At 41.3% G+C, this 23,448-nt stretch overlaps 3 protein-coding genes across 3 annotated transcripts; 1 reads left to right on the forward strand and 2 right to left on the reverse strand.

Moving 5' to 3' along the window:
* Positions 1-501: 501 nt before the first annotated feature.
* Positions 502-2,660, forward strand: LOC108880449 (dynein light chain Tctex-type 1). The gene is made up of 5 exons (XM_018671976.2): positions 502-634; positions 1,218-1,259; positions 1,379-1,502; positions 1,589-1,666; positions 1,883-2,660. Exons 1-5 carry the CDS (start codon positions 608-610, stop codon positions 1,951-1,953), a joined length of 342 nt encoding a protein of 113 aa, XP_018527492.1. The 5' UTR covers positions 502-607; the 3' UTR covers positions 1,954-2,660.
* Positions 2,661-3,486: 826 nt separating this feature from the next.
* xk (X-linked Kx blood group (McLeod syndrome)) lies at positions 3,487-13,409 on the reverse strand. Its single transcript, XM_018671969.2, has 3 exons — positions 12,082-13,409; positions 7,239-7,501; positions 3,487-5,708 (listed from the first exon to the last, which is right to left on the reverse strand). Exons 1-3 carry the CDS (start codon positions 12,324-12,326, stop codon positions 4,768-4,770), a joined length of 1,449 nt encoding a protein of 482 aa, XP_018527485.1. The 5' UTR covers positions 12,327-13,409; the 3' UTR covers positions 3,487-4,767.
* Positions 13,410-13,465: 56 nt separating this feature from the next.
* Positions 13,466-20,626, reverse strand: LOC108880448 (lanC-like protein 3). Its single transcript, XM_018671975.2, has 5 exons — positions 19,363-20,626; positions 18,548-18,671; positions 16,993-17,190; positions 16,685-16,892; positions 13,466-15,761 (listed from the first exon to the last, which is right to left on the reverse strand). The coding sequence occupies exons 1-5, from the start codon at positions 19,894-19,896 to the stop codon at positions 15,602-15,604; spliced, it is 1,224 nt and encodes a 407-aa protein (XP_018527491.1). The 5' UTR covers positions 19,897-20,626; the 3' UTR covers positions 13,466-15,601.
* Positions 20,627-23,448: the final 2,822 nt, after the last annotated feature.

Here is a 23,448-nt window from a genome sequence, read left to right on the forward strand (position 1 = left end):
TTATACCTGTCCCCCTCACTCCCTCCCTTATAACATCCCTTTGTCTATTCGTAGTTGGTTTGCCTCCCTTATTTGGCATCTAATTGCTGTGTGTTTTTGTGTGTCTTTGCTGTCGTTTCTTGTCTCTGTGTCTCTTATTTCGACTTGTTTTTGTGGATGTTTTGCACCAGTTCCTCTCTTTTTTTGTCTCTCTGCAATATTTTGCATGTCTTTGTAGTAATCAGGTCAGTTCATACTTATTTCATGTCTCTTTGTGTCTCTTTGCAGTCATTTGGTGCATTTTTCCACTGAGTTTACAACAACAACAAAAATGGCTCTGACCCAGGGGCCTGTTCAGTAACCCCGCTGTGCTTCAACCTAATAAAGACCGACACTTTGATAGTATTTTCAGGAGTTATGTGGGTGGGACGCCCTCTAATGCTGACCCTGGTCTGGTTTTGTGGTGTACGTGTGACTCCAGCCACAGGGGGGCGACATTACAAACACAGCGATCAACTTCAGGAGGAGAGGAAGTGTCTTTTCTGTGCTCTTTGTCTCTGAGTGACAGGAACTACACAGCAACAATAACTTTACCACAGACAGAGAAAGGGAAGAGACTGCTGCAAGGATGGAGGAGTTTAACTCTGGAGAAGAGGTAAGACTATTTCTCATCACCCCTAATAAAACTTAACATCGAAACATCCCCAGTCATTTCTACTAAAGACGTTTAATTTGTAGCTAGTTAGCTTAGCTTAGCTAAACTAGCTAGCCGAAGCTAACGGTATCTCAATCAGGGTGTGGTCAAATCATCGCGTTTATATTTATATTATTAACAGAATATTTTACTAACAAGCACATCAGAAACAGACACTGTCAGCTACAGTTACAGTTACATAAATAGATGATAGTCAATGTGTGTTCAGGTTGATGGGACAGTCATTGTAGGAGAGGTAAAGCTCCTTAGATTAGATTACTTTGTTTGATAAAGCTTTATTATGGACAATATCGATTAATGTAGCTGCAACTTTAAAGAAAAAAAGTAAATACTGTTCATTTATTGATATACGTTATGAATGTAAAACACGTGAAATCATTCAACTTTGCCTCTTAAAATGACACACTGCTGGGTCATGCACAGTTTTACATAGGTAATTCTGCCTGTAAGGTGATTTCTTAATGCAGAAACTGGAATAAAACAGCACAGATGCCACTAACTCTCCAGTTCAATTATCCTTCAGGTTGTCTTCAATACTGATGAGGCCAGTGTCTCAGTTAAAGAGGTAAGATTCAATCCCTGGATTGAATAAACGTGAATAAACTGTATTTATTTTTATTTTATATCCACTCCTGTCATGTGACGACAGTGTTCACAATGTCCTCTCTGTGTGGTTCATCTCAGTGTATTGAAGGTGTCATCGGTGGAACAGATTATAATCAGAGTAAAGTGAATCAGTGGACAGCCAGCATAGTAGAGCATTCTCTGACTCACCTGGTGAAACAGGGACGGCCGTTCAAATACATAGGTGAGCCAAACTAAAGGACATCATGTAGAGCTTGTTTGTGAAGGTAAACATGTGATTGAGTGACACCGGTCTCTGGTGTTTTGTAGTAAACTGTACCATCATGCAGAAAAGCGGCGCTGGTCTCCACACAGCCAATTCCTGCTACTGGGATACTGCCACTGACGGTGAGAGATGACCTGTAATTAGAGCTGGTGTCATTTGAAATTGTCTGAGTTTCAGCACTGAATCAGTAAATGTTTTGGACAGTTAATCAATTATAAAAAGTATAGTATGCATTAGGAGTATATCATACTTTTAGTTTGGTAACTTTTTGCCAGAGAAAATACTGGAAATTTCTTGTAGACCTCAGTGTAAGTTCTCCTGCTGGTTGTCTCTTTCAGGAAGCTGCACAGTCAGGTGGGAGAATCGCACCATGTACTGTGTGGTCAGTGTGTTCGCTGTGACGCTGTGACAGCAGCGCAGAGCTGCGTTCTGCTCTTCCTTCTGACACTGTCATGTCTGAAGCTGCGCTTTGAATGCCACCCTGATCAAGACGCCACGAAGATCCTCCGTTGGAAGTTATCGTACAAGTAGCTTATTTCTCCCCACAGGCAGGAAAAACATAACCTCAGAATAAGAGTTGTGGTTTGTGAGTCTGCAGCCTGCATTCATGGCTGGGGTTGACTATGAGAAAGTGTTGCTTTGTAGGGGCCAAAGTCATGGTCTGGTGGACTCTCGAAAAGTGAACACTAAATGTTGTGATCCATCAACTCTTTTCATAAATTGTCCCAATATCCTATAATCTTTCCTTAATGTAGAACTTAGTTTGTTTTTATAATTTGTCTCCTTCAGTACATTCCCAGATTAACAGGGCTGAACTGTCGCTGTAGAGGAAAGTTGCCTATTTATTAAGACAAGTAGTTGTGTTTTAGTCGATACCTGACTACTTATGTAAAGTGTTTCCACTAGTCTGTGTTAATTTTCTTAGTATTAATATTGTGTATATCTGGGATTAAGTTGTTTAATGGTCAGTCCCAAAAACCAAGGCACTTTTTCTAGACTTTTCCTGCAGAAATCCTGGAATTTTTACCAGTGAGTTGTACATTGAGTTCCTTTAAGCTGTTTTATGAGTTACTTTGTCTGAACTGTGGAGTCATTAAATGTATTCAGCAAACTTTCTACATTTGTTAGGTAGACATAGTATTTTCTTGTCTGACTGTGCCAAGAGGAGAATTTTTTTTTTTTTAAATTAATTTGCAGTTTTGGCTTTCATCCACTAGGGGTTAGCATAGGCTCATGTGTCTGTGAAGATTCTCAGTCATCCAGGTGATGATACGTAACCAGGAAGGGTTGAATTGACAGCAGCTATCCTTGGTTGTTGGAACTTGAAGACATTTCACCTACTTCAGAGAGACTCGGATATTTAACCTCTGTGAGGTCATTATCAAGGCTATTGATGTCACTCGGTGTCATTAGTGCTCCTGGCTGTTGTAGTCCTCAGAGTCATTGGAGTGACCAGAAGCCAAGTGTAAATGGTTGTTAAATCTGAAAGGACAGCATTGTAGGTGGGTGATTAATAGTGTTGTAGACCTCATCATGTTGAGGGATGGTTTCTATTCTTTGATGTAGATGGCTTCCTTCACTCCTCTTTCAAACCACCTGTCCTCCCCATCTAAGACATTGTTGTCAGTGAAGGAGGGTCCCTTATCCTTCAGGTGTAGGTAAATGCTGAGTGAGGAGTTGGCCCTCCTGTACTGAGCCATGTGTTTGTTTAATGGTTGCTTAAACAACCAATCTAACCAAACAATCATGTACACTCGGTCTCAGGAGGCTCAAACAACTCTAACAATGTCTAGTACCTGGGTCTCCCCACTGGTTGGTCAGAACTGAGCGTCTAGGATGAGAGATGAAACGTCTTCAAGTATCGATAACCAGGTCCAGTTGCACTCGATTCAACCCTGATCACACAGAGGGAGAGTGCTTCTTAGCTAAAAAACTGACACAATTTTCACATATAAATATAAATTTATTTAGATTTTTTTAAGTAGGATTTCATCTTTAAATGCTTTTTATCTTATGTATGTGAATGTTTGATGTGTACTATTTTTTCTTTTTTGGCTTCAAAGGTTGCTTTTCTTATTTGTACAAATATCAGGAGCATTCATGTGATTCCCGAGGTCGTTGTCCCTCTGCAGATACATTGCAAAAAGGAGTTAGTGCAAAAACAAACAACACTGACATTCCCTCTCACACATACACAATTATACATTAAAGTTTGAAGCAAAAAAAAAGAAGCAAAAAATACTTGTTACAATTCCAAACATTTCTCAATTGGATATCAATTTGTGTGCACATGGTGTAAATATTACATACAGATGAGACGTTCAGACGCAGAGCTGAGAGACATAACTAGGCATGAATTAGAAAAATGCAAATACATCCCAACAAAAGCATTTCACATCACAACAGCTGTTGCTGCTCAGCAGTTGAACCAAAGCCACTTAAAATCCTTTTTTGGAAACGTGCAAAAACATTACGCCTGGAGATGTGCGTGCTTTACAGTATTATGTTTGGTGATTGAACAGGCTCAGTGTGTGGAGGTTCGCTTTCACTTCGACAAGCACAAATACATCACAGAAGCAGTGCATATTAATGATAAAGCTCTTATCAAGGAGTAAAAAAGCTGATTGCTTGCAGCCATAAAACTAACAGGAGGTTCAGGAAAAAAAAACCTGTACAAAACAGAACCCCCCTCCATCAAGGAGAATAATAGTTACACCTCATCAGAGGCTCCACACATGCACACCTCCATGCCAAAGAGAGATACTAAATACAATCAATTCAAATGCATGGCTCCTTGTGATAAGTAATGCAGCATATAAGTGGACATAGACTCCACACCCAAAAAAAGTAATGGTGGTGTCCATGGCGTGGCTGAATCTGTATTAAAGGCTGCAGGATGACAAGGTTAGGATGTTGGCTGATGAGATGGATGAGCACCACCTCTGCAGTGTTTCTGCACACTGATTAACACAGGTGGAAAACTACACATGTGTGCAGCCAGGATTGACCTCAAGTTAAGGACACATTTACTTTATGTAGGAGTAACAGGCTGTGATAGAAAACAGAGCTGAGAGATGGATATATTGTGCAACGTTAAGATCAAAGGATTTAAAATGTATATTCAACTCACAGAAGGGTCCATGTGGCACTTCAAAGGTTACAGAAGGTTATGATAAATGTCAGAGTTGTTCCTCTGAATGGCACGTCAGACAATTGTGATGCTTTAAGCATTGCAGGATACACTGTGGTTAATGTCGCCATTGATTCCACCGCCTATGTTATTGCCCATTTCATTAGGAAGGTCATAGATCGTGTCGTTGAGCATGTCATATGTCGTGTCGTTGGGCATGTCGTCTGTGCTGTCACTGGCTGTGTCATGGACTCTGCCGTGGTTAGCCGCCTCTTTGCATGTGGAGGGGCTCGGCGGCTCCAGGACGGTCTTTCCTATTGGCCTGTTCTGTGGAGAAGTGGAGTTGCACATCAGACAGAGGAGAGAGGAGCAATTCCAGAGGCCCTGGGTCATGTTGGAGGAGAAGAGCCTCCGACACGGGTGACAGAACTGGTAGAAGACCAGCATGAAGAAGATGGCGATGGCGTAGGCTACCAGCAGCTGCAGCACCAGCAGCGGTGCACAGATGAACTGGTAGACATCAGTTTTATAGATGTACCACAGAAGAAGCAGCGAGGCGTTCTCCACAAAACGCAACATGTAGTACACAGCCATGCGATACCAGTTCTGGGACTTGTTGATGAGGTCTGGGTCATTGAGTTTCACCTGCACGGCTGACCAGCAGAACATGTTGATGCCAGCGTAGAGGAAGGTGAGCAAGCAAAGCACGATGGTGGTTCCCACCCTGGTCAGAGTTTTTTCTATGTTCTCAGGGAACGGTGAGTGGCTCTGCCAGAACAGGATCCAAGGGTAGAGGAAGAAAACGAGGAAGTTCAGCAGAACCACAGGCAGGACCCAGAGCTGCAGCACAGAGCTGAACAGAACCAGGACCACCACACGGGTGGCGATCTCAAAGCTCCTCCACAAGAAAATGCACAGGTAAGCCATGGGCCGGACGTCCACTTCATAGTCATCATATTTGATCTTAATGGCCAGGATGTTGCAGCGCAGCGCTCCATAAACAATAGACAGGAGGGAGATGACCATCAGTGTACCTGATATGGAAAGAGAGAAAGATGAGGACGTCATCATCAAGGATCAGTTCACATTTTTCAAGTCAACCCTTGGGAGTCCAGGTTGACTTTGGTTCATTTTCTTTCTGTGTAATAACTTTTGTTTATGTTTAGCACCTTTCAAAAGGCATCCTTTTATCAAGACAAACTCATGTGCAAGTTTGACTTCTATAAAGTGTCCAGGAACCCAGCATACATGAAATATGACTTAAACTTTAAAGTGAAGAAGCTTCTTGGGTGAGAGGTGAATGGTCTTCTAGTGTCTACCACCAAGTCCAGTTGCCCATGATTCAATGACTTGTGGATAATCATGACCTGGATGACTGACACAGACATGAAATATGACCTGTTCCTATAAAAATGACAAATCTTTAGTCATAATATTATAAAATTATGCTGTGAATGAATGACTGATCACAATAGGTATACATGCACACTAGCAATTCCTGGTTGTAAAAAATACAGTTTCACTAAACAAATACAGCAGAAAAATGTAAGAAATGTAAAGTGATTTTAACTCTATGCATTATTTGCTATGTCTATGTGTGCCTGCAAATCACGACTATTAATAATTCACAGATCAACACTTTCAATTGGTTTTCTCAGCTTGTCTCTACAAATAAATTGATGTTACTATAAATAAAAATGCTCAGCATATTTACAGATGAATAGGGGTTAAAACAACATTAGGGTGCTCATATGAACACTGAAGTAGTTTTTGGTTGCTGTAATCATTCCTCCTGTTCATACTGAACACAAAAGATCCCTATGGTGGGAATTTTACATTAAAACCACTGTAACTTCAGATGATATCCATTTGATTTGTCAAACTCACACGGCTGGAGCCTCATATCATCATCACCAGATGAACTTTAGATGAGGACTATGGATTCTGTCCTCCATCACTTACACTGAAAGCACATAGTGAAGGGATCTTTTAGTATGAAAAGTTGGAGTGATTACAGGGAGCAAAAAATGTTTTAACATGCATAAGGACACCTGACTGCTGTTTTACTAGAGTCAAAAAATTGTGAACCTACCCTGTTGTTCATCACATACTGGCCATTAAATCGGTAAGTGTGAAATAGAAGCGTCAGACTACCAGTAGCAGAGGAAATCACACTTATGTACTGTATTTATAACCTCTTATTTTGTCCTAATTCGAAGACCAGATGTCCTAGTTTGACTGTGTGAACCTTTTACTAAATCTCTCCCAGGAATATAAATACTGGCTCCCACACACACAGAGTTGGACAGGCCAACCCCAGATCTTCACCAATTGGCAGAGAGAATCACCATTTTCCATCCTCGATACAAGCATTACATAACACCACTTTGACTCATGAAAACACCATCCTCTTATTTCCAATATGGCACTTTGATCAGCCCACATCACAGTGGAGCTGTGGACTGGTGACAGACTACACTCTCACTGGAAATGGATGAATTGAAGGTAAATTGTGACCATGAAATCAAAGAGTCCAGAGTCCCCTGACCGCCCCCGATCCTCACCTCTACCTATGGACACCCCCTGCTGCAGGACGCAGATGTAGAGCTGCAGGGTGAGCTGGGGGGCCGATCCCAGGAAGGCCTGAATGACAGAGGTGCGGGCGAAGGCTGCTCGGTGTGTAAACAGTTTCCCCTCCGCCTGCCCCACCTGCCGTTCCACCTCCTCAGACTGACCCCCACGGGGCATCTGCTTCTTCCTGGTGATGCTGACATAAGGCTCCTCCACTCGGCCCACACTGCCATAGATACAAAACGCCTCCAGACACCTGCAGTGCAACAACAGCGAGGGAACAGAGATCATTAGGAGCTGCAGCCTTTTCTCCTCTGTCGTCTACAGTGAAAGGCTGCAGATACTTTAAATGATCAATTAATCTGTCAATCATTCTTTTCAATTTCATCTCATGTAATAGGATTCCCATTAGCTTCATCAAAATAGAGGATGATGCTGGTATCCACACGCACACACAAACAAACTGAGCTAAATACTAACATTGACATGTTGAGATGTTCACAATGACAAAGTAAACATGCTGATGTTTAAGAGGGACCAGCACCATGAGGGTGAGATCAGTGAGTTATCCAGCTCTCTCTGGGCCAAACTGTGTAACTGGGGTAGATCACCATGGCAACCTGTGCTGCATGACTAACCTGCTGCAGAGCAGGATAACTTCACAGAATCAGCTTAAAACTTGTCAACAGTCCGACTACGGCTACGAATCCGCCTGCTGGTGTCACCACTTCATTCACGGTTCTGATGATGTCACTTCACAACCTCACCTCTGTCACACAAATGTGCTCACGGCTACACAGGTTAAACCCAGAGTTAACAGAGCCAGACAATCCTAAGAGAGCCAGACTAGGATGATTTGAGCTTTGTGGTACAGGCCCTTGGTTTTACAGAGCCCACCATCAGCCACAACCTGCAGCATTTGCTAATTATTGCTAAACACAAACTACAGCTGAGGCTGATGGGAATGCCATTAGCTTTATCATAAACCAAAGTACTCAGACAAGCTGAAATAATGACATGACGATGACGCTGGACCACCAAACGTCATTACAATTCATCCTGATGGAGTCATGAATGTCTGAACCAAATTTCACAGCAATCCATCCAGTAGTTGTGGAGATATTTCAAACAGTGACGCAGCAGAGCGGTAGACTCTCAGTCAACAGCTATTATCAGAACTGTTGATGACTAATCAGTTGATTTAGTATTCAAGAAGGAAACTTATCAGCATTTCCCTGCTGAGTCAGCACAGTGCGATACATGTTATTCTGCTGAAAGTTCTGCAATAAACAGTTTTAATTTTCTGTCCATCAACCACTGCAAGTCTGTCAACTATAAGGAGGAATGGTTGAGGGTGCGCAAAAGACAGTTTACTGCTTTAAGAGTGGATAAATATTTTCTCAAGTCAGTCTTAATACAATACTCACATGCCCCTGTGTACACTGAAAAACTTAGTCCTCACTCTGAACCTTCTGTTCATACTGTCCTATAGGAAACCGCTTTCTCCATCAGTTCTAATGTAAGTGACAGGACACAAAATCTACAGACATCATCCTGAGTAAAAACTTCTTCTAAAGTTCAGATGAAGAGATAACTTCTGTTGTGAATTGGCGCTATAATATATAAATAAAAATTGACTTGATAAACAGGTCTTTTCAAGGCCAGTATGTACAACAGGAATCATCACAGCACTTTTAATATAAATATGAACATGTGAATGTTGTTCAAAGACTGACCTGAAAAAAAGTGAAAACGATCCATTAGGGGAGGAAACACCTTCAGTGCAGTTTTAGCCAAATGATTGTGATGTACTCTAGAGATAATCAGGTTTGGCTTGAAGGATAAGTCAGATGATTATATGAAAATCTGGTTCCCAAAAAGCTTTTCTGGAAGACGTCATTCCAGACTGTCCTCTGAGGAACAGTCTAGGGTGGCTTACTGGGCAGGGCTGTGTTTTCATTTATTTTATTTATTTATATTCATCTCTAATCTCTGTTTTGAATTCTATTATACTAGTTCTATTTTACAGAAAACTGAAGTTATTCAGAGCTGAAACTGACTATTCTCGTTGATTTACCAGCTCACAAATGTAACTGTCAGAGTTTTATTTATTTTCTAATCAAGTCAGGGATGTGTTCACTGTGTGTGTCTCCAGTGTAGCTCAGACTGATAAACAGTCTGTCCCTCAGCACCCCTGTGGCTTAAATCCTCCTGCCTTGCTGTTTTACTGGCACCGTGCATCAGCTCTGCTTTACCGGCACAGCACTGACTCGACCTCTGGCCCTTTGCCCACATCTGAACTTAAGTCTTTTTTGTATCTCACCAGCTGATGACTGTGAATCCCGCTGTCACTGACACATCTTAATAGATTCATAATGATGAGTGCTAAATGCTGGTTTACATGTGCAAATATGATAATTGTGACAGCACAAAATCAGCTTGTACATACAGGTCTTAAAAAGTGAAGCTCAGACATTCAAGTAAAGTAAGTGTATGTAAAATGCATGGCTGAGTAGACAATGTCTTTAAACCGTTGCTGCAGGACAAGCTTGAGTTAAGATTATTCTGTCAAGCTAGTCCCAGGAGACTAAAATGCACTTTCACACTTAACAGACAGATTAAACTCCACTTCTGCTTAGAGAACTGTGGTAGGGCTGCTAATTAGAGAACATGTTGAAATGAAGAAGATACATGAGCGTGACATTTGTGCTTTGAGACAAATGATAAGGCCTTTCTGTATTGTTTTGGGGCGGATGAGACAGAGAAGAGGAAGTGCTGCTGTGCGGTCGGTGGTAGAGGCGGACATTCCCCTCTGGTTGTGTTGTCAGAGATAAGGAGTTGGCAATGACGTGCTATTCTTAGATATGCTCTTCACTGAGGAAAGATGTAGAAGTCTGAGCAATAATCATTCAAATGTACACTCAAGACGAGACAGGCAGGGTCAGATCCACGGAGGCCACTGGGGAATCAATATGCTGTGAGAGGCATCTGTTAGTTTAGCTTTTCAGAGATGTCTGTATATAAATATAACTGATTCTATCAAAGGCCAAGTTTGCTGTTTATGTTCACAAGCTGAACAGTAAAGTCATATATATGCATGTAGCTGCAACAAACACATATTTTCATCATCAAGCCTGTTCTGATGATTGTTTTCTTGATTAATCAATTTGAGCCATAAAGCAACAGTCCAAACTCCAAAGATACTCAGTCTACAATGATAGAAACAGAGCACATTTTACATATCTGACATGTTAGAATCAGAAAACACTGTCATTTTACTTAAGAACTCAGGTAAATGATTAATCAGTTATCAATACTACATACGACACAATCATGTGGTTCAGTAAAATGTCATTAAATGTATTGTTTCGTGGGTCATAGAATGCTAAAAAAAAATATTTCAAAACACTTAGAGCTGCAGATTTCAAAGACTGAATGCTCAGTAGATTAAAAAAGTAATTTTTTTTAAACTATATACAAGTCAAAAAAGTGGCCTGTAAAGATTTCTATTATATAGATCATTGTCCCTGTTTTGTGTACTCCTTTATTTATTTACATTATATTTTATACTCTAAATCTGGAAACCTCTTCTTTAAAATGAAGAAAAATACCAAAAAACATGGATTATAATAATGGATTATCGTTAAAGTTGTTGATTAACTGTATGTCAGTCCACTGACTCATATATGTGTATTGGAGTCTCTAACAAACAATTACTTCCATTCTTGATTAATCTGCTCATCATTTTCTCGGGTAAACTAATGCCAACTTGATGTCTCCAAATATTTCCAGTATATCCAAATTCTTCATCCAACTAACAACCCACAACCTACAGAGACTCAGTTTACTATAATATAAATGTGCAAATTCTCACATTTGAGAAGCAGAAATCATCAAATATTTGTCCTTTTTTTTCTTAAAAAATGACTGAAATGATCAATTGATTATCAGAATAGTTGCAGATTACTTTTTGGTCGACCTAGTAATCAATTAATGGGCAAACTGTTTCAACTTTAGTTTCCGTGTTTCAGGGGATCAGTGGGTCATTACCAGACTGATCTCCTGCTGTTTGTATATCTGACAACAGTGTCATATCTGTGTGGACAGCAGGGAGGTTTCCTAGATGCAGGATTAGTCTCAGATTCCTATGGTGGAGGCAGATGGTCCAGACAGAGCAGAGCAGAGGCTTACATGGGGAAAGACCAGGCCTATTATGGTTTAAAGCTCTTGAGCGCAGATGTTTAAAGGTTCCTTCATCAGTGTGTTAACAGCCACGTTATGCGTGTATGTCAACTTCCTCATGTGCTCCAGCTGGGCTTCATGGTGGGTGATTTAATGTCCTTTCAGACAGAGTAGTCATGAATAAACCAGACCCAGCTTGGCCTCATGAGATCATGGCCTGAAGATGAACAAACTGTGACAAGGAGGAGATCTTTCACTGGCAGTGGTGGCTGAGCAGACTGGCAGCTGTGAGGGTATATGGAACATATCGATGAGCAGTGAGGATATTGACCAGCCTTTTATTTCCGTACTAAATGGCACAGACATACATTCATTGCAACAGCGTGAGTGCAGGCGGTTAGAGACAAAAGGCCGAAGAAAATGAAAACAACAGCATGTGCGCAATGCATTCATCAAACCACCCGTAAGCAGCTTATGTGCAGGCAGGCCGGACATGTTTTTAACGAGAAAAATCACCAGAGGACTCGACACCTGTGGGTAATAATAGACGTTTCACGGCCTGACACAGTGGAGATTAAGACTACAATGGTATCCAGGGCTTCTGTGCGGGCCAACCATTAGTGAAAACACAGACATAAACAAGTCATCACTGACCTGACGATGGGTCCGAGCTGCAGGATATGCAGCAGCAGAATGAGCGGTCTGTCCCTGCTGAGGTCCCGGTGGATGAAGGTGAGGGTCAGCTGCACGAGCACGGACGGTACGAGCGTGAAGAGGAGCGTGAGCCCCTGCCAGATTTGGTCCCCGGCGGAGCGGTACGTGGAGCTGAGGTAGAGCGCTGCCGTGGTCTCGGCCGTGAACAGAGACACCGACACAAAGATGGAACTGGGGAGTCGCATCCTCACTCACTCCGCCATCTGGGGAATGCGGCGCGCGGCTTCGCTCAGGGTCCGTTCGGCCATAACGTTACCGCCGGGCACGTCTGTCAGTCACCCGCTGGACGGGACGCCGTTGTGACGAGTGGGGGCACGCCGCCGCAGCAGCAGCAGCAGCAGCTCAACTGCGATTGGAGAGAGGCGGGATGTTTTCACAGCAAAGTGTCATCCCGGGGAGAGACCGCTGGGGGCGCAAGAGGCGCTGCGCTCATCAGTGCGCACCGAAGCCTGAAGCAGACAAAGATGTAGTTTTTGTGACAAATTGTGTAAGTAAGTTAGAAGCAAAGAAGGATACTCTACCAGGAAAGTTAGACTATAAAACACAACTTATTTTTTGATATATTTCATGCTTAGAGAAGCCAAAAAAGATCATGTATGTAAACTTTATTTCTTAAAAAAAGACTTAGTACCTTAAAATAATGACATACTAGTACTAAGACATGGTTGGGTTTGATTCCGTTTGATTCTGTTATAAAAATACACAGTTGTCCCAGTATTAAGAAAACAAAAGACTTTAAGACGCAAATGCATCAAAACAAACTATTAATAACGTTTAACATAAACAAAGAATAAAACTAGTTGTCTGACACAGGATGAAAACACTTCAATTAGAATAACATCCCCACAGTGGTCCTGGCTTGACTCCAATCATAACAACTGTCTGCTACTGATTGAAGGGTGTATTTATTTTACACTCAGTCATATCTCCTCTTTCCATTTCCTAAATAAAATGACCTAAATCTTTTGGAGTTAAGAGCCATATCTAGGAATTTTGGTGTTTTCCCCAGTATTATACCCATGCTGAGCTTTATGCTTTAAGACCTGTGAACAGTCTGGTGCCTTTTCATTTAGGTATTTATACACATGACCTGCTGCTAAATACTGAACACTACAACTGATGTTTAACCATTTTCAAGGCTCAGTTGCAGTCTCATTGTTTTATCAGAACTCGTACATACTGTTGGGTGGTTTCGTTCATAACAAAGTATCTTATTTCATTACCCCTTCATGTTTGCATCCCAAAATCTTAATTTCTGAAATAACTGAGATACTCTGACTATCTTAAGCTCGTTCATATAAATCAAATGTGATATGCTGTGAGGACTTAAATAAAACACCCACCTTGTTTTTTTTTCCATCTGGACACTTTATTAATAACAATAATCCTGTAGATTTTGTTGTGAACAGCTCAGACTGCAAATGCAAAAACAGCACACACACATATACAGATTAGAAATGTTCCACAACAGGCACAGTTAGCATTGGGAAACTGCTTTGGTTTACTATAATTCACAGGCCTTGTTACCAACTTGCCACATGTCAGAAACACTGCCCAAAGCATTTTCAGTTTCCAAAATTGTCAATCCTTTTTACTCTGAGAGACGTGATCATGTCCACATGATAGAAATTTGTTCTTAAGGCCTCATTGTCACATTTATGTAAAGAAATCTTCCATTGACTGTAATTTACATAACTGAGTTGCTAAAAGTAGCATCTTGAACTGACTGAATTGGAAGAAAAATGAAATGCTGACTGACTACATTTTACTCTTTTGTTCTCAGTCTTCATCACAAACCTACAATCTAACACACTCAGTTCTTTTTCCACACAGAGTAAAAGTTGTAACAAATCACAACATATTGAACATTTCAAACACCCCGTACAGTAGCTAACATAATTTGTAACATCAAATAGATATAAACAGCTGGCACACAGCTACAACCTCAGTTCAAACAGATGAGTCAGTGACACTGCACAGCGCAAACAAAGTGAGACTATTATTATGACAATAAACTACAGTTATTTCCCCACAGCATCTGTTTACACTTTACCTGTCCACGCAGTTTCAGTATCAAAATCCCTCTGTTGTATTTATCATTAAAGGCTGCGACAACAATAATTTGCAAAATTATGTACCCTAAAGACATAAACTCAAAGGTCTGCGAAATGTGACGCTGAGCTGGTGAAGTGGTAGAAAATTTTAAAGGCATTATGTGACACTTGTTTTTCTCTTTTGCTTTTGTGTGACTTGGGGTGTGATTGCCATTTATTTTAGCTGTTAATGGTGCATGCGTTTCTGACCTGAGAACAGCTTCTTCGTAGAATGTGCTGCAAATCACCCTACGAGCAGTACCACGTTTCAAAGCTCCCAATACTTTAGTGCAGGGGTTTTCAAAGTCTGAAAGCGTGGCCCACCCACCAGACAAAATTGAGACGCTTTTTTTTTTTTAGCCTGGATTTGTTTACATGTTTGTATCCATGGACTTAGATTTGATTGGGTTATCACTCAGTGAAGAAGTACAACTTTTGACTCAAATTCACCTCACACTTATCACGTATCTTTGCTTCATGTCTCTCCCTCTATGAGGTGCAATTTAAAAGCTTAGACTGTTCCTGTTGCGCACGTCATGTTGAGGGTCTTCAGCAGTGAGAAGAGTCAGGTCTATAGCTGAGACCCAGAGACCAAACAGAAGGCTTAGCGGTAGAAGACCCTGCAGTCTCCAAGACTGAAGAGGATGCATCAGGGTAGGAGGATGTTCATCACTTTTTTCAACATTTGAGAAGTTGTGTGCTGTGGACTTGTCCCCCAGGGTCAGTCTGTCACACAATTACAACAACACGATGGAGCCGTTGTTTGCAGCACTAACACAATCAGTCGCTCCCCACCCCTCAGGCTTCAATTTCAAGCTGAATTGTGGAACAGTGTTTTGACACAGTGGGGGAGATCCAGTGTGCATTGCAGATGGTATTTGACTGGAGTGCTGGGAGCAGTGTATCCCTGCACAAGGTGACTACTTTGATGTAGATGGCCAAATTTAAACCAGGTATGGTTTTTGCTTATTGTAGGTGCAGTCTTGGAACTTTTTGATTGCATCTCATATGCCTCCCCATCAACTCTCTGCATCCCCTGGGGGAGGCAAGCCTCACAGTTTGAAAACCTCTGCTTTAGTGCAACTGACTACAGTGTAAATCGAAATGGACAATTTAACAGTAAGTGGTATGAATCTGGTAAAGCCTGGAAGCTGAATATTCAGTTTAGTACAGACACAAAACAAGACCATTTTCTACTGCAACTGTACTCAAATGTAATTTTCTAAACCCCCAAACAAATACCATCCATCCCTCCACTCTGATCACAGTATCAGTCCTGGCTCTAAAGTTTCTACCAATCCAGCTCTCAAGGGATTTCCGAGGGAAGGAGTGATGTCTGTTCAGGTCATTGAATGGCAGGTTTCCATTCACACAAAGACACTGAACAGAGGGAACTCTGATTGGTCCGGCTGGAGGAGGTCGACCAGGAAGCAAACTGTCCCAGATAGACCTTCAAACAGACTGTAGACACTGGTCACTGAGCGTGAACCGGCCTTAAACTCCTCAGTGAAGAGGAACTCAGCAAACCTTTGGGGAGGAAAGAAGAGTGGAGAGAAATGAATTGTGACATTTTAAGAGAATGGATTACAGCTGATGGGGAAGCAGGGCTGTGACTACTGCACCCCTGAGGACAGTAAGGTCATGTCCTCCGTTTCTATTCTGTTTCTTCTGTTTCTATCTAGGAATTTAGGACTTTAAGAATCTGAGGAGGAATTTGCTTTCAACAAATACACACAAATTCAACATGATGGGGTAGCTAATATTCTTTTGGGCTCAATATCTGTAAAAAAAAAATTGCCTGTGCTGCATCATGCTAATTTAATGGCACTCCCAAAAATGAAGGGATTTAGCACTTTTCTACAAAAAATATTCCTGATATGTGGAGAAGCTTTGAAAAAAACATTACAGCTTCATGCTGTGGAATAAAATTTACATAAAGTAAACATGTGAGGGTGTAATGCTCATTGTTGAGAGAACCAAATTGTTAAAACTAATCTGACTGAATAAACCTGAGTACTGGTCCAAACAAACACTGAATTAATAATGGCACAAGACATTAAATCAGGTCAAGTCACCAAAGTCCTCAAAGAAAATGAATATCTGCACCAGATTGGGTAGCAATCCATCTACTGGTTGACCACAAATGTCAACCTGCTGGTGAAGGAAAAGTCAGTCGTTCAACAAAGTTGGTAGGATCTAGAAACAATGAATGAAAAAATTACAGAATTTACAACTACAAAATTTATATCTATAGTTGTTGAGATATTTCAGTCTGGAACAAAGTCGTGGCCTGACAGACCAACTCCGTCATCCTTAGAGCCATAAATGTGGTGTTCAGTCAGGTTTGGCTTGTAGAGCTTGAACTCGTGATCTCAGTTTTTCTAAAATAATGACTACAGCTAATGTGAGGAAGAGATGTGTAATGAACAGTAGTTGGAGGGATTTCTTACCTCTGAGCACGATAGATGTATTTTGAGTTTCCCGTGAGCCGATACAGCAGGAGGAAGACGTAAGCACTGCCTGCAACTCCATGGCAAATCCCCGGTCCTTTCTTCAGTAAGCCTTTCTGCCACACAAGCTCCCCGCTGCGGATGCACGTGTCCAGATACTGGGGCTTCTTATTGATCAGGTAGGCTTTTGCAAAAAGATACGCCACACCTGTATGACAGGATGGAGGTATGAATTTAACAAGGAAACATGGCATAAAATGGCATCTGGGACTGAACATAGCAATGTGTATAAATAATACTGCATGTACCCGGGGCTCCATGGCACCAGTGCACGAGTTCGTTCTCTCTCTCGATGATGGCACCCAGCTCTGCGGGCCAGTTACAGTTCTGCTCCTGGTTCATGAGGAAATCAACGCTTTGCCACACCAGGTCCTTCTCTGCCCCGCTGAGCATGTCCTGGTAGCTCAGCAGCATCTGCAGCACTGATGAAAGGCCGTGGGCTGCACCTGACAAGAGAGGGCGGGATGGTGGGAGAAAATTGATGATTCTCAGAACAGTTGAGCTCCTGTCAAGTACATAAGCAGCTGCACAACCCCTGACCCTAAAAACCTTTCAAGACAGAGACCACTCTGTTGGGATACAAACAGGGAGTTACATGCTGAACTAGAATTGTAAGCTGGAAAATAAAAGATTAAAACAAGACTAGAACTATCAGAAAATATAGATGAGATAAGTTTCAAAGTATCTTAAAGCAGTTTAAATCCACAGACCCATGCTTTAGTGCAGTAAACTGGTGTTTTTTGTCTTTGGGTGACACATAAATTAGACACTGATCTAATCCCTGAGAGTGATCTAGTCAATCATGCTTCCATCTGAAAATGCAGAGTAAAGCTGAGATAGTAGAGTAGGCCTGTGTGGCCTTACAACCCTTTCTCCAGACAAGAAAGTCAAGATTGGACGAATCTGCAAAACCATGGAAGGCGAATATTTTTCACATCCAGTGCCAACATTTTTACCATATCTGGTTATGCTACAATCATGGTTATACCAAAAAAAAAAAAAAACAAAACAAAAAAAAACATCATCTCATGTCAATCAGTTGTCAGGGATGGGACAAGTGTGTCACAAACCACCTCACAACCTAAACATTGATATTGGACGTAAATAGTGAGGAGTAGAATCGTCAAATATGGACATAATTCATTGTGAGTGTTCCTACATAATGCTGGATGCATGCAGAGGGAAAACACAGCTGTCTGAGACGGGAGAACTGCTGTCTGTGAATTCCCCTCAGATGGGAAGATTATTGATGTCGAGCAAATTAAACAAGAAATTCTCTCGGGGTGGGTCAAATCTCTCAGTACAGGCAAACTGTAAGGCATGCAGGAGCTTTATCCAGGTATTTCTAGTTTAAAATGTCTCAGATTGTCACTTGTTTCACTTCCTTGTCATCCTTAAATTGCTGTTGCATCCATGCAGAAGTGACCAACAAGGCTATGCTTACTATGAACTCTGTGTTGGTCTGAAAGTTACTGAGGATCTCCAAGCCTGATGGCTGTCTTCATCTGATGCATTTAAGGAAAGGAAAGTTAGCTTCACACATGTTAACACACCAGTCTTTCATCAATATAGTTCTTTTTAGTCTCCCTGTGAGCGTGTAGCTTCACTGTGTGATAACAGAAGATCCTCCTGCAGTACATTGTGTCGACAGCAGCTCTGAAAGTGAGATTTAGACTAAGATCTTAATTTCTAAATGACAATTCACACACAAACTTACAGAGTTTACCTGGATAACAAGGAGAGGCTTTAAAGACTTACAGGGTCATGCACTTATTCATCAGTGAATTAAGCTGGTGTCCTTACCAAGATACTCTGTCCCATAATATGAGTACATGAGGGGAAAGGGCTTTCTCTTCCTCCTTGCGTACAGTTTTCCTGACTCGATGATGGCCTGGCAAATAGACTTAATCTGATCCTTGCTCAGAATCTGCAAAACATAAGAAAAAGTATGTTGCACTTATTTAATTAGTTGTCCATCAGCAGAAATGCAGCTATAAAAGATGAACAAACTCTTGATTGAGTATAAAATTAAAGGCCCATTAAAGGCTTTCCAGACTCCCGCACTGGTGTTTTCATTTACTCATTTACTTAAATCTACTGTGTGAGCTAATAAGAATGACCTGAATGAAGGTGTACTTTGTCTTGTCCAATAAAGGGAGATGTCAATCAAAGCAATGAGGTTTGTTTAGCCAGAATGATACAATTGGTGTGCAGAGCCTTCAAAAAGTACTCACCAATTTACTATTGCTGCCCTACAACAACTCACAATGGACAATGTGACAGAAAAAAGGGATCAAAAACAATACAGCAGAATCAGAGATACCATCTTTTTATTCCACACATTCTTCATCTCTGTGAAGCCCACATTACCCACAATGCAACTTGACTGCTGACAGTTTAGTTTTGACTTGTCTGTTTTAAGCTACAGTGGAGGCAAATGTGGCCTCAAGCTAACAGAGGAGTCAGTGGAGCTGGTTGTTAGTGTTTGCACATGTGAGCTAAATAAAGACCTGAGATCCAGTTAAGTGCAGGTTTAGGTGATGGACTGCAGATTCAATAATACAGTACAAGTATGACTAGGCATCTAAAAGTGTGTCATCCTCATTTTAGGATCTCACCTCTATGCCCAGCTTCTGCTTGAGGACCAGAGCGGCACACAGGTACCCAGCCCGCCCCACAAACAGCTCATCCGAGCCGCACTCCAGAAAATTGATGGGCGCACACACCTCCCACAGGTTACGAAATTTGGTGAGCGGCTTAACGAAATCAGCCAAGCCCAGGGATTTGTATATCATCGCGGCCACCGCGTAGATGCCCGCACCACCGAGCAGGAAGGCGGCACGCATGTTTTTATCCGGCTCCGCATCCACGTATCTGACCGACACGTCGATGATCTGCTTGGCCGTCTTCAGGTAGACGTCCCGGTGCTCGGAGAACAGCGGACACTCGCTGACGTGGTAGAGCATGTAAGCCACCCCGGCCGGCCCATCGTACAACCCTCCGTCGCAGTCGCTGATGTCAGTGGGGAGCTTTTTCAGGATTTTATCGACGGTGGCGACCACGGCGGGCACGATGGCCTCAACGCCCTGGGCCGGGAGCAGCGCACCTTTGTAGTCAGAGAAGCGGTTTGCAAAGCAGCGGGTGTTTTCCATCACCGATGGGAAGACGACAGGAACAGTCCCCACGCTAATAACGCAGATCTATATCAGCCTGCTCAAGGTATCCAAGGATGAGAGAGGAAAAACACTTCGGTTGCACATCCCAATCCCATCAGCCCTCAGCTGATTGGATGTCAACTGTGATGGTTCGGCCTCATATTGGCTGATGGGACCAACAGCCTGTCTGCCCACAATGACCTGCACAATTCAAGCTGTAATGTCAGGGCGTAAGAAGACGTGGAAGAATAATTCAGATCCTTGAGTAGTAATACCAAAATACAAAAGAATACGCAACACAGATAAAAGTCCAATGGAACAGTGGTGTAAGACGTACTCAGATTTAGTACTCACTAGAAAAATCCTGCATGGAAAATCTCTTAAAGATAAAAGTACAGCAGTATTATCTGTTAAATGTACTCTGAGTATCAAACATAAAAGTATGAACTGCACTCTGCAGAAAAATTACCCCTGTTAGTGATATTTTATATCTAACATTTCTAGATTGTACATCAGTGTGTAATTACTTTGTAAAAAGGGGTTAAAGGAGCCCACCAGCTTATTGGCCAGGGTGAGCAGCATTTACATGTTGTAGCTGGCAGGGTGAAGCTGAAAATCTCAGCTTGATTAAAGCATGTGGGCACGTCTGCACCACTGTAAGCTATTCATTCTCCACCACATTTCCCCTACGATGTAATATTTATGTTTACAATAAAGTGCCTTGATACATGTCCAACAGCGTTTATTACTGTTGTTGTTGTTATTGATAATGATGCTGTTAGCCTCTTTATCCCTTAATGAGCTGTTACTGCAGCAGTAATTTCTCCAGGAAAGTGTCATCTCATCCCTTATTTCTTCAGCTTTCAGTTCCTTGTCTTCACCAGCAGGTGGTGACACACGCCCTCAACTCAACTGGCTGCTGTCCATGGTGCTGAAGAACTGTTTTGGAGATATACAGTAGCTCTCCAAACACATAGGACCCAACTGTAGTTATTGAAAAGGAATTGGACACTTGCCCACTAAATGTTTCACTGGCAGCTGTGTGTTGTTTCAAATTAAGCTCATCCACGTAAGAGTTCACATGTGGCTCAGAGTTTATTGAGAGCTGCTAGTTAGATTAAGGTGGAGTTGTCTGTCAACATGAGGAGTGAAGAAGTGACCATGGTAGACTGAGGTGTTCAAGTCTTGTGAATAACCATAAAATCATTTCTACAGTGAAGAAACCCCCTTTAAGATCACAGAGCAAGTCAAGAATGCTCTCCAGGATGTAGGCATACGTGGTTACTTGTTAATGATCAAGAGAAGACTTCATGACCAGAGCCTCAGAGGATTCACCACAAGATTTAAAGTGTCTGGTAACGTCTGTAGGTTGAAGACTTCAGGCAGTCATTGACTGCAAAGGATAACACAATATATTACATGTGAGGATTTTGTTTGACTTCATGAGTATCTGTGGGCAAAATGTGTTAAAAGGACAATATCTCCAACACAGTTCTTTCTATATTGATATAAACCTTCTCAAATTAAAGCTGAGACTTGGCACTTTAATTTTGTATCCATTATTTTATTTCAGATTGTAAGTGCTGAAGCAAAGAATTGAAGAACAAAAGAGGTGGAACTGCCCAAAGACTTAAAGTCTGTACTATAATTAAGTACATTTATTACGGTACAGTACCTTAATGTAATTCTGAGGTATTTACTTTCATTGATTTTTATTCCATTAAAGTCAGTTGGTTGTTACTTTTCAGTATTGATGATTTGACATCCAAAACATGTGCATGATAACCTTGCAGAATAAAACATGGTGCACTGCTAAATTGAAACTAAAACATGAAATATTCTGAATTATTACAGGTGATAGGTATCAGCCACGTTCATTACAACTTTATCACACTGTGTGCCATTTCCAAGATGATTCAAGTGGTTATCTGAGTCAAGATTATGCGTGAGAAGCTGTGAATCATATTTTAATTTGAACATGAGTTTTTTCTCACCTCATTTGATAGAGATTAAAAAGAGGACAAATGCCATGGAGATATCAATGTGGAAATAAAGGTCATCTTATGAATGTAGACCTAATTAAATTTTTGACCACTAAAAAGGCAACAGCTTTCTTCAAAAACTTAAATAAAGTGAAAATAAATTGCAAATCGAACACAAATGTTTTTGAAATGGAGAGACACAGAGGCTGAGGATAATCAAGAGAGACAGAGAGAGATGGTGAGGAGGTTGCTTGGCATCAAAGAAGAATAGCAATGGATCTGAAAAACATTGTTTGGTTCCTGTGGTTATTGCTTGAAGTAGCAGGCAGTGGAATCAATATCAGCCCCTGGTGTATGCTCCTATTTGTGTGCTCTGATAGAAGCATGGTTCAAGTGCGAGTAGCCTGTTTACTTTGATGCCCATTTTTCCACTGAGCTCATACAAATGGTTGGAGACAATTTAGTGGGGAAATACTTCAGAGAATTACCAAGTTTGCAGCCATTTTGTTCTTTGAAAACATCTTAGTCAATTTTGAGTAAACTTCTCAGATGTGGTCAACAGAAAAGTCTGGAAAATTGTCCAAGTCATGCTGCTCATATTTTCATCTGTCTTATCTACTGCCTTGGTAGAGGGAAACTCAATTTGCATTTATATTAGAAAATGATAATGGTCCCAATTGGTGCCATCTGATGCACCAGAAAAGAATACCACTATATGTCTTCAGAAAGAGATATGGGAACAATGTGAAGGTGATAGGTACACTTGTGACTAAAGGAATTTTAACTCTTTAACCTTTGACTGATTCATAAAGATTTGAAAGGTTTGACCTTTAACCCCACAATGAAGAAAAAGACAACTCACTCAGAGCTTAATTGACCACAGAAGGTTCATGGTGACAGGGGCAGCACTTCTCCTTCAATGAACTGTTGATCATAAAGCAGCAGCAAGGACACAAAGTGACCCAAGAGACACAAAACATCCATGAACAATTAAAACAATTACAACGAGATGCAAAAGGGCCACAAAGAAACGACTTCCTATGACCCCAAAGTTTCCAAAGATACCTGTCAGGCTGACTCTGGGGGAAACATTACTAAAATGACACACAAGACATCTAGAATATTTCTGTTTGATGAAGCAGTGCAGCCATGGAAATATAACATTATGCGTTCAAACAAGCTGGTACAGAAAATATATGACACCACTTAATGAATCCTGTGATGTTGCCATGAGGGGTGTAGTATTGCTTACATCATCCACCAATCTTATAACTTATCAGTGTTTCTTCTTCCACTGAGGCAACATCTTTAGAAGTCAGGACTTAAGGACAATCCTTCTCACTTTATATAACAATAAATAATAAATTTGCTTTGCACTGTCCGTCTAAGCTCCTAATATAAACTGAAGTCCAGATCATATCCAATCAAAGCGACCACTCTCTATCAGTATATATTAACAAATAGACTCTGAATTAATTGTAATACACTGAGTTTAAGCCCAGTTTGTCTGTCAACCAGGAGTACGTTTTTAATAACCTCGAGGCTAAAACTGTATGTTCAGAGTGTT

This window comes from Lates calcarifer, linkage group LG1 (assembly GCF_001640805.2).
Source record: "Lates calcarifer isolate ASB-BC8 linkage group LG1, TLL_Latcal_v3, whole genome shotgun sequence".
NCBI lineage: Eukaryota > Metazoa > Chordata > Actinopteri > Centropomidae > Lates > Lates calcarifer.

Coding starts and splice junctions, on each gene's coding strand:
- LOC108880449 (XM_018671976.2), top strand. CDS start 608: ATGGAGGAGTTTAACTCTGGAGAAGAG. Junction 1,503..1,588: donor ACGGCCGTTCAAATACATAG/GTGAGCCAAACT, acceptor GGTGTTTTGTAG/TAAACTGTACCATCATGCAG. Junction 1,667..1,882: donor CTGGGATACTGCCACTGACG/GTGAGAGATGAC, acceptor TGTCTCTTTCAG/GAAGCTGCACAGTCAGGTGG.
- xk (XM_018671969.2), bottom strand. CDS start 12,326: ATGCGACTCCCCAGTTCCATCTTTGTGTCGGTGTCTCTGTTCACGGCC. Junction 7,502..12,081: donor CAGCTCGGACCCATCGTCAG/GTCAGTGATGAC, acceptor GTTGCACTGCAG/GTGTCTGGAGGCGTTTTGTA. Junction 5,709..7,238: donor GGGGGTGTCCATAGGTAGAG/GTGAGGATCGGG, acceptor TTTCCATATCAG/GTACACTGATGGTCATCTCC.
- LOC108880448 (XM_018671975.2), bottom strand. CDS start 19,896: ATGGAAAACACCCGCTGCTTTGCAAACCGCTTCTCTGACTACAAAGGT. Junction 18,672..19,362: donor AGCAGAAGCTGGGCATAGAG/GTGAGATCCTAA, acceptor TATGTTTTGCAG/ATTCTGAGCAAGGATCAGAT. Junction 16,893..16,992: donor CTGGTGCCATGGAGCCCCGG/GTACATGCAGTA, acceptor CCTGTCATACAG/GTGTGGCGTATCTTTTTGCA.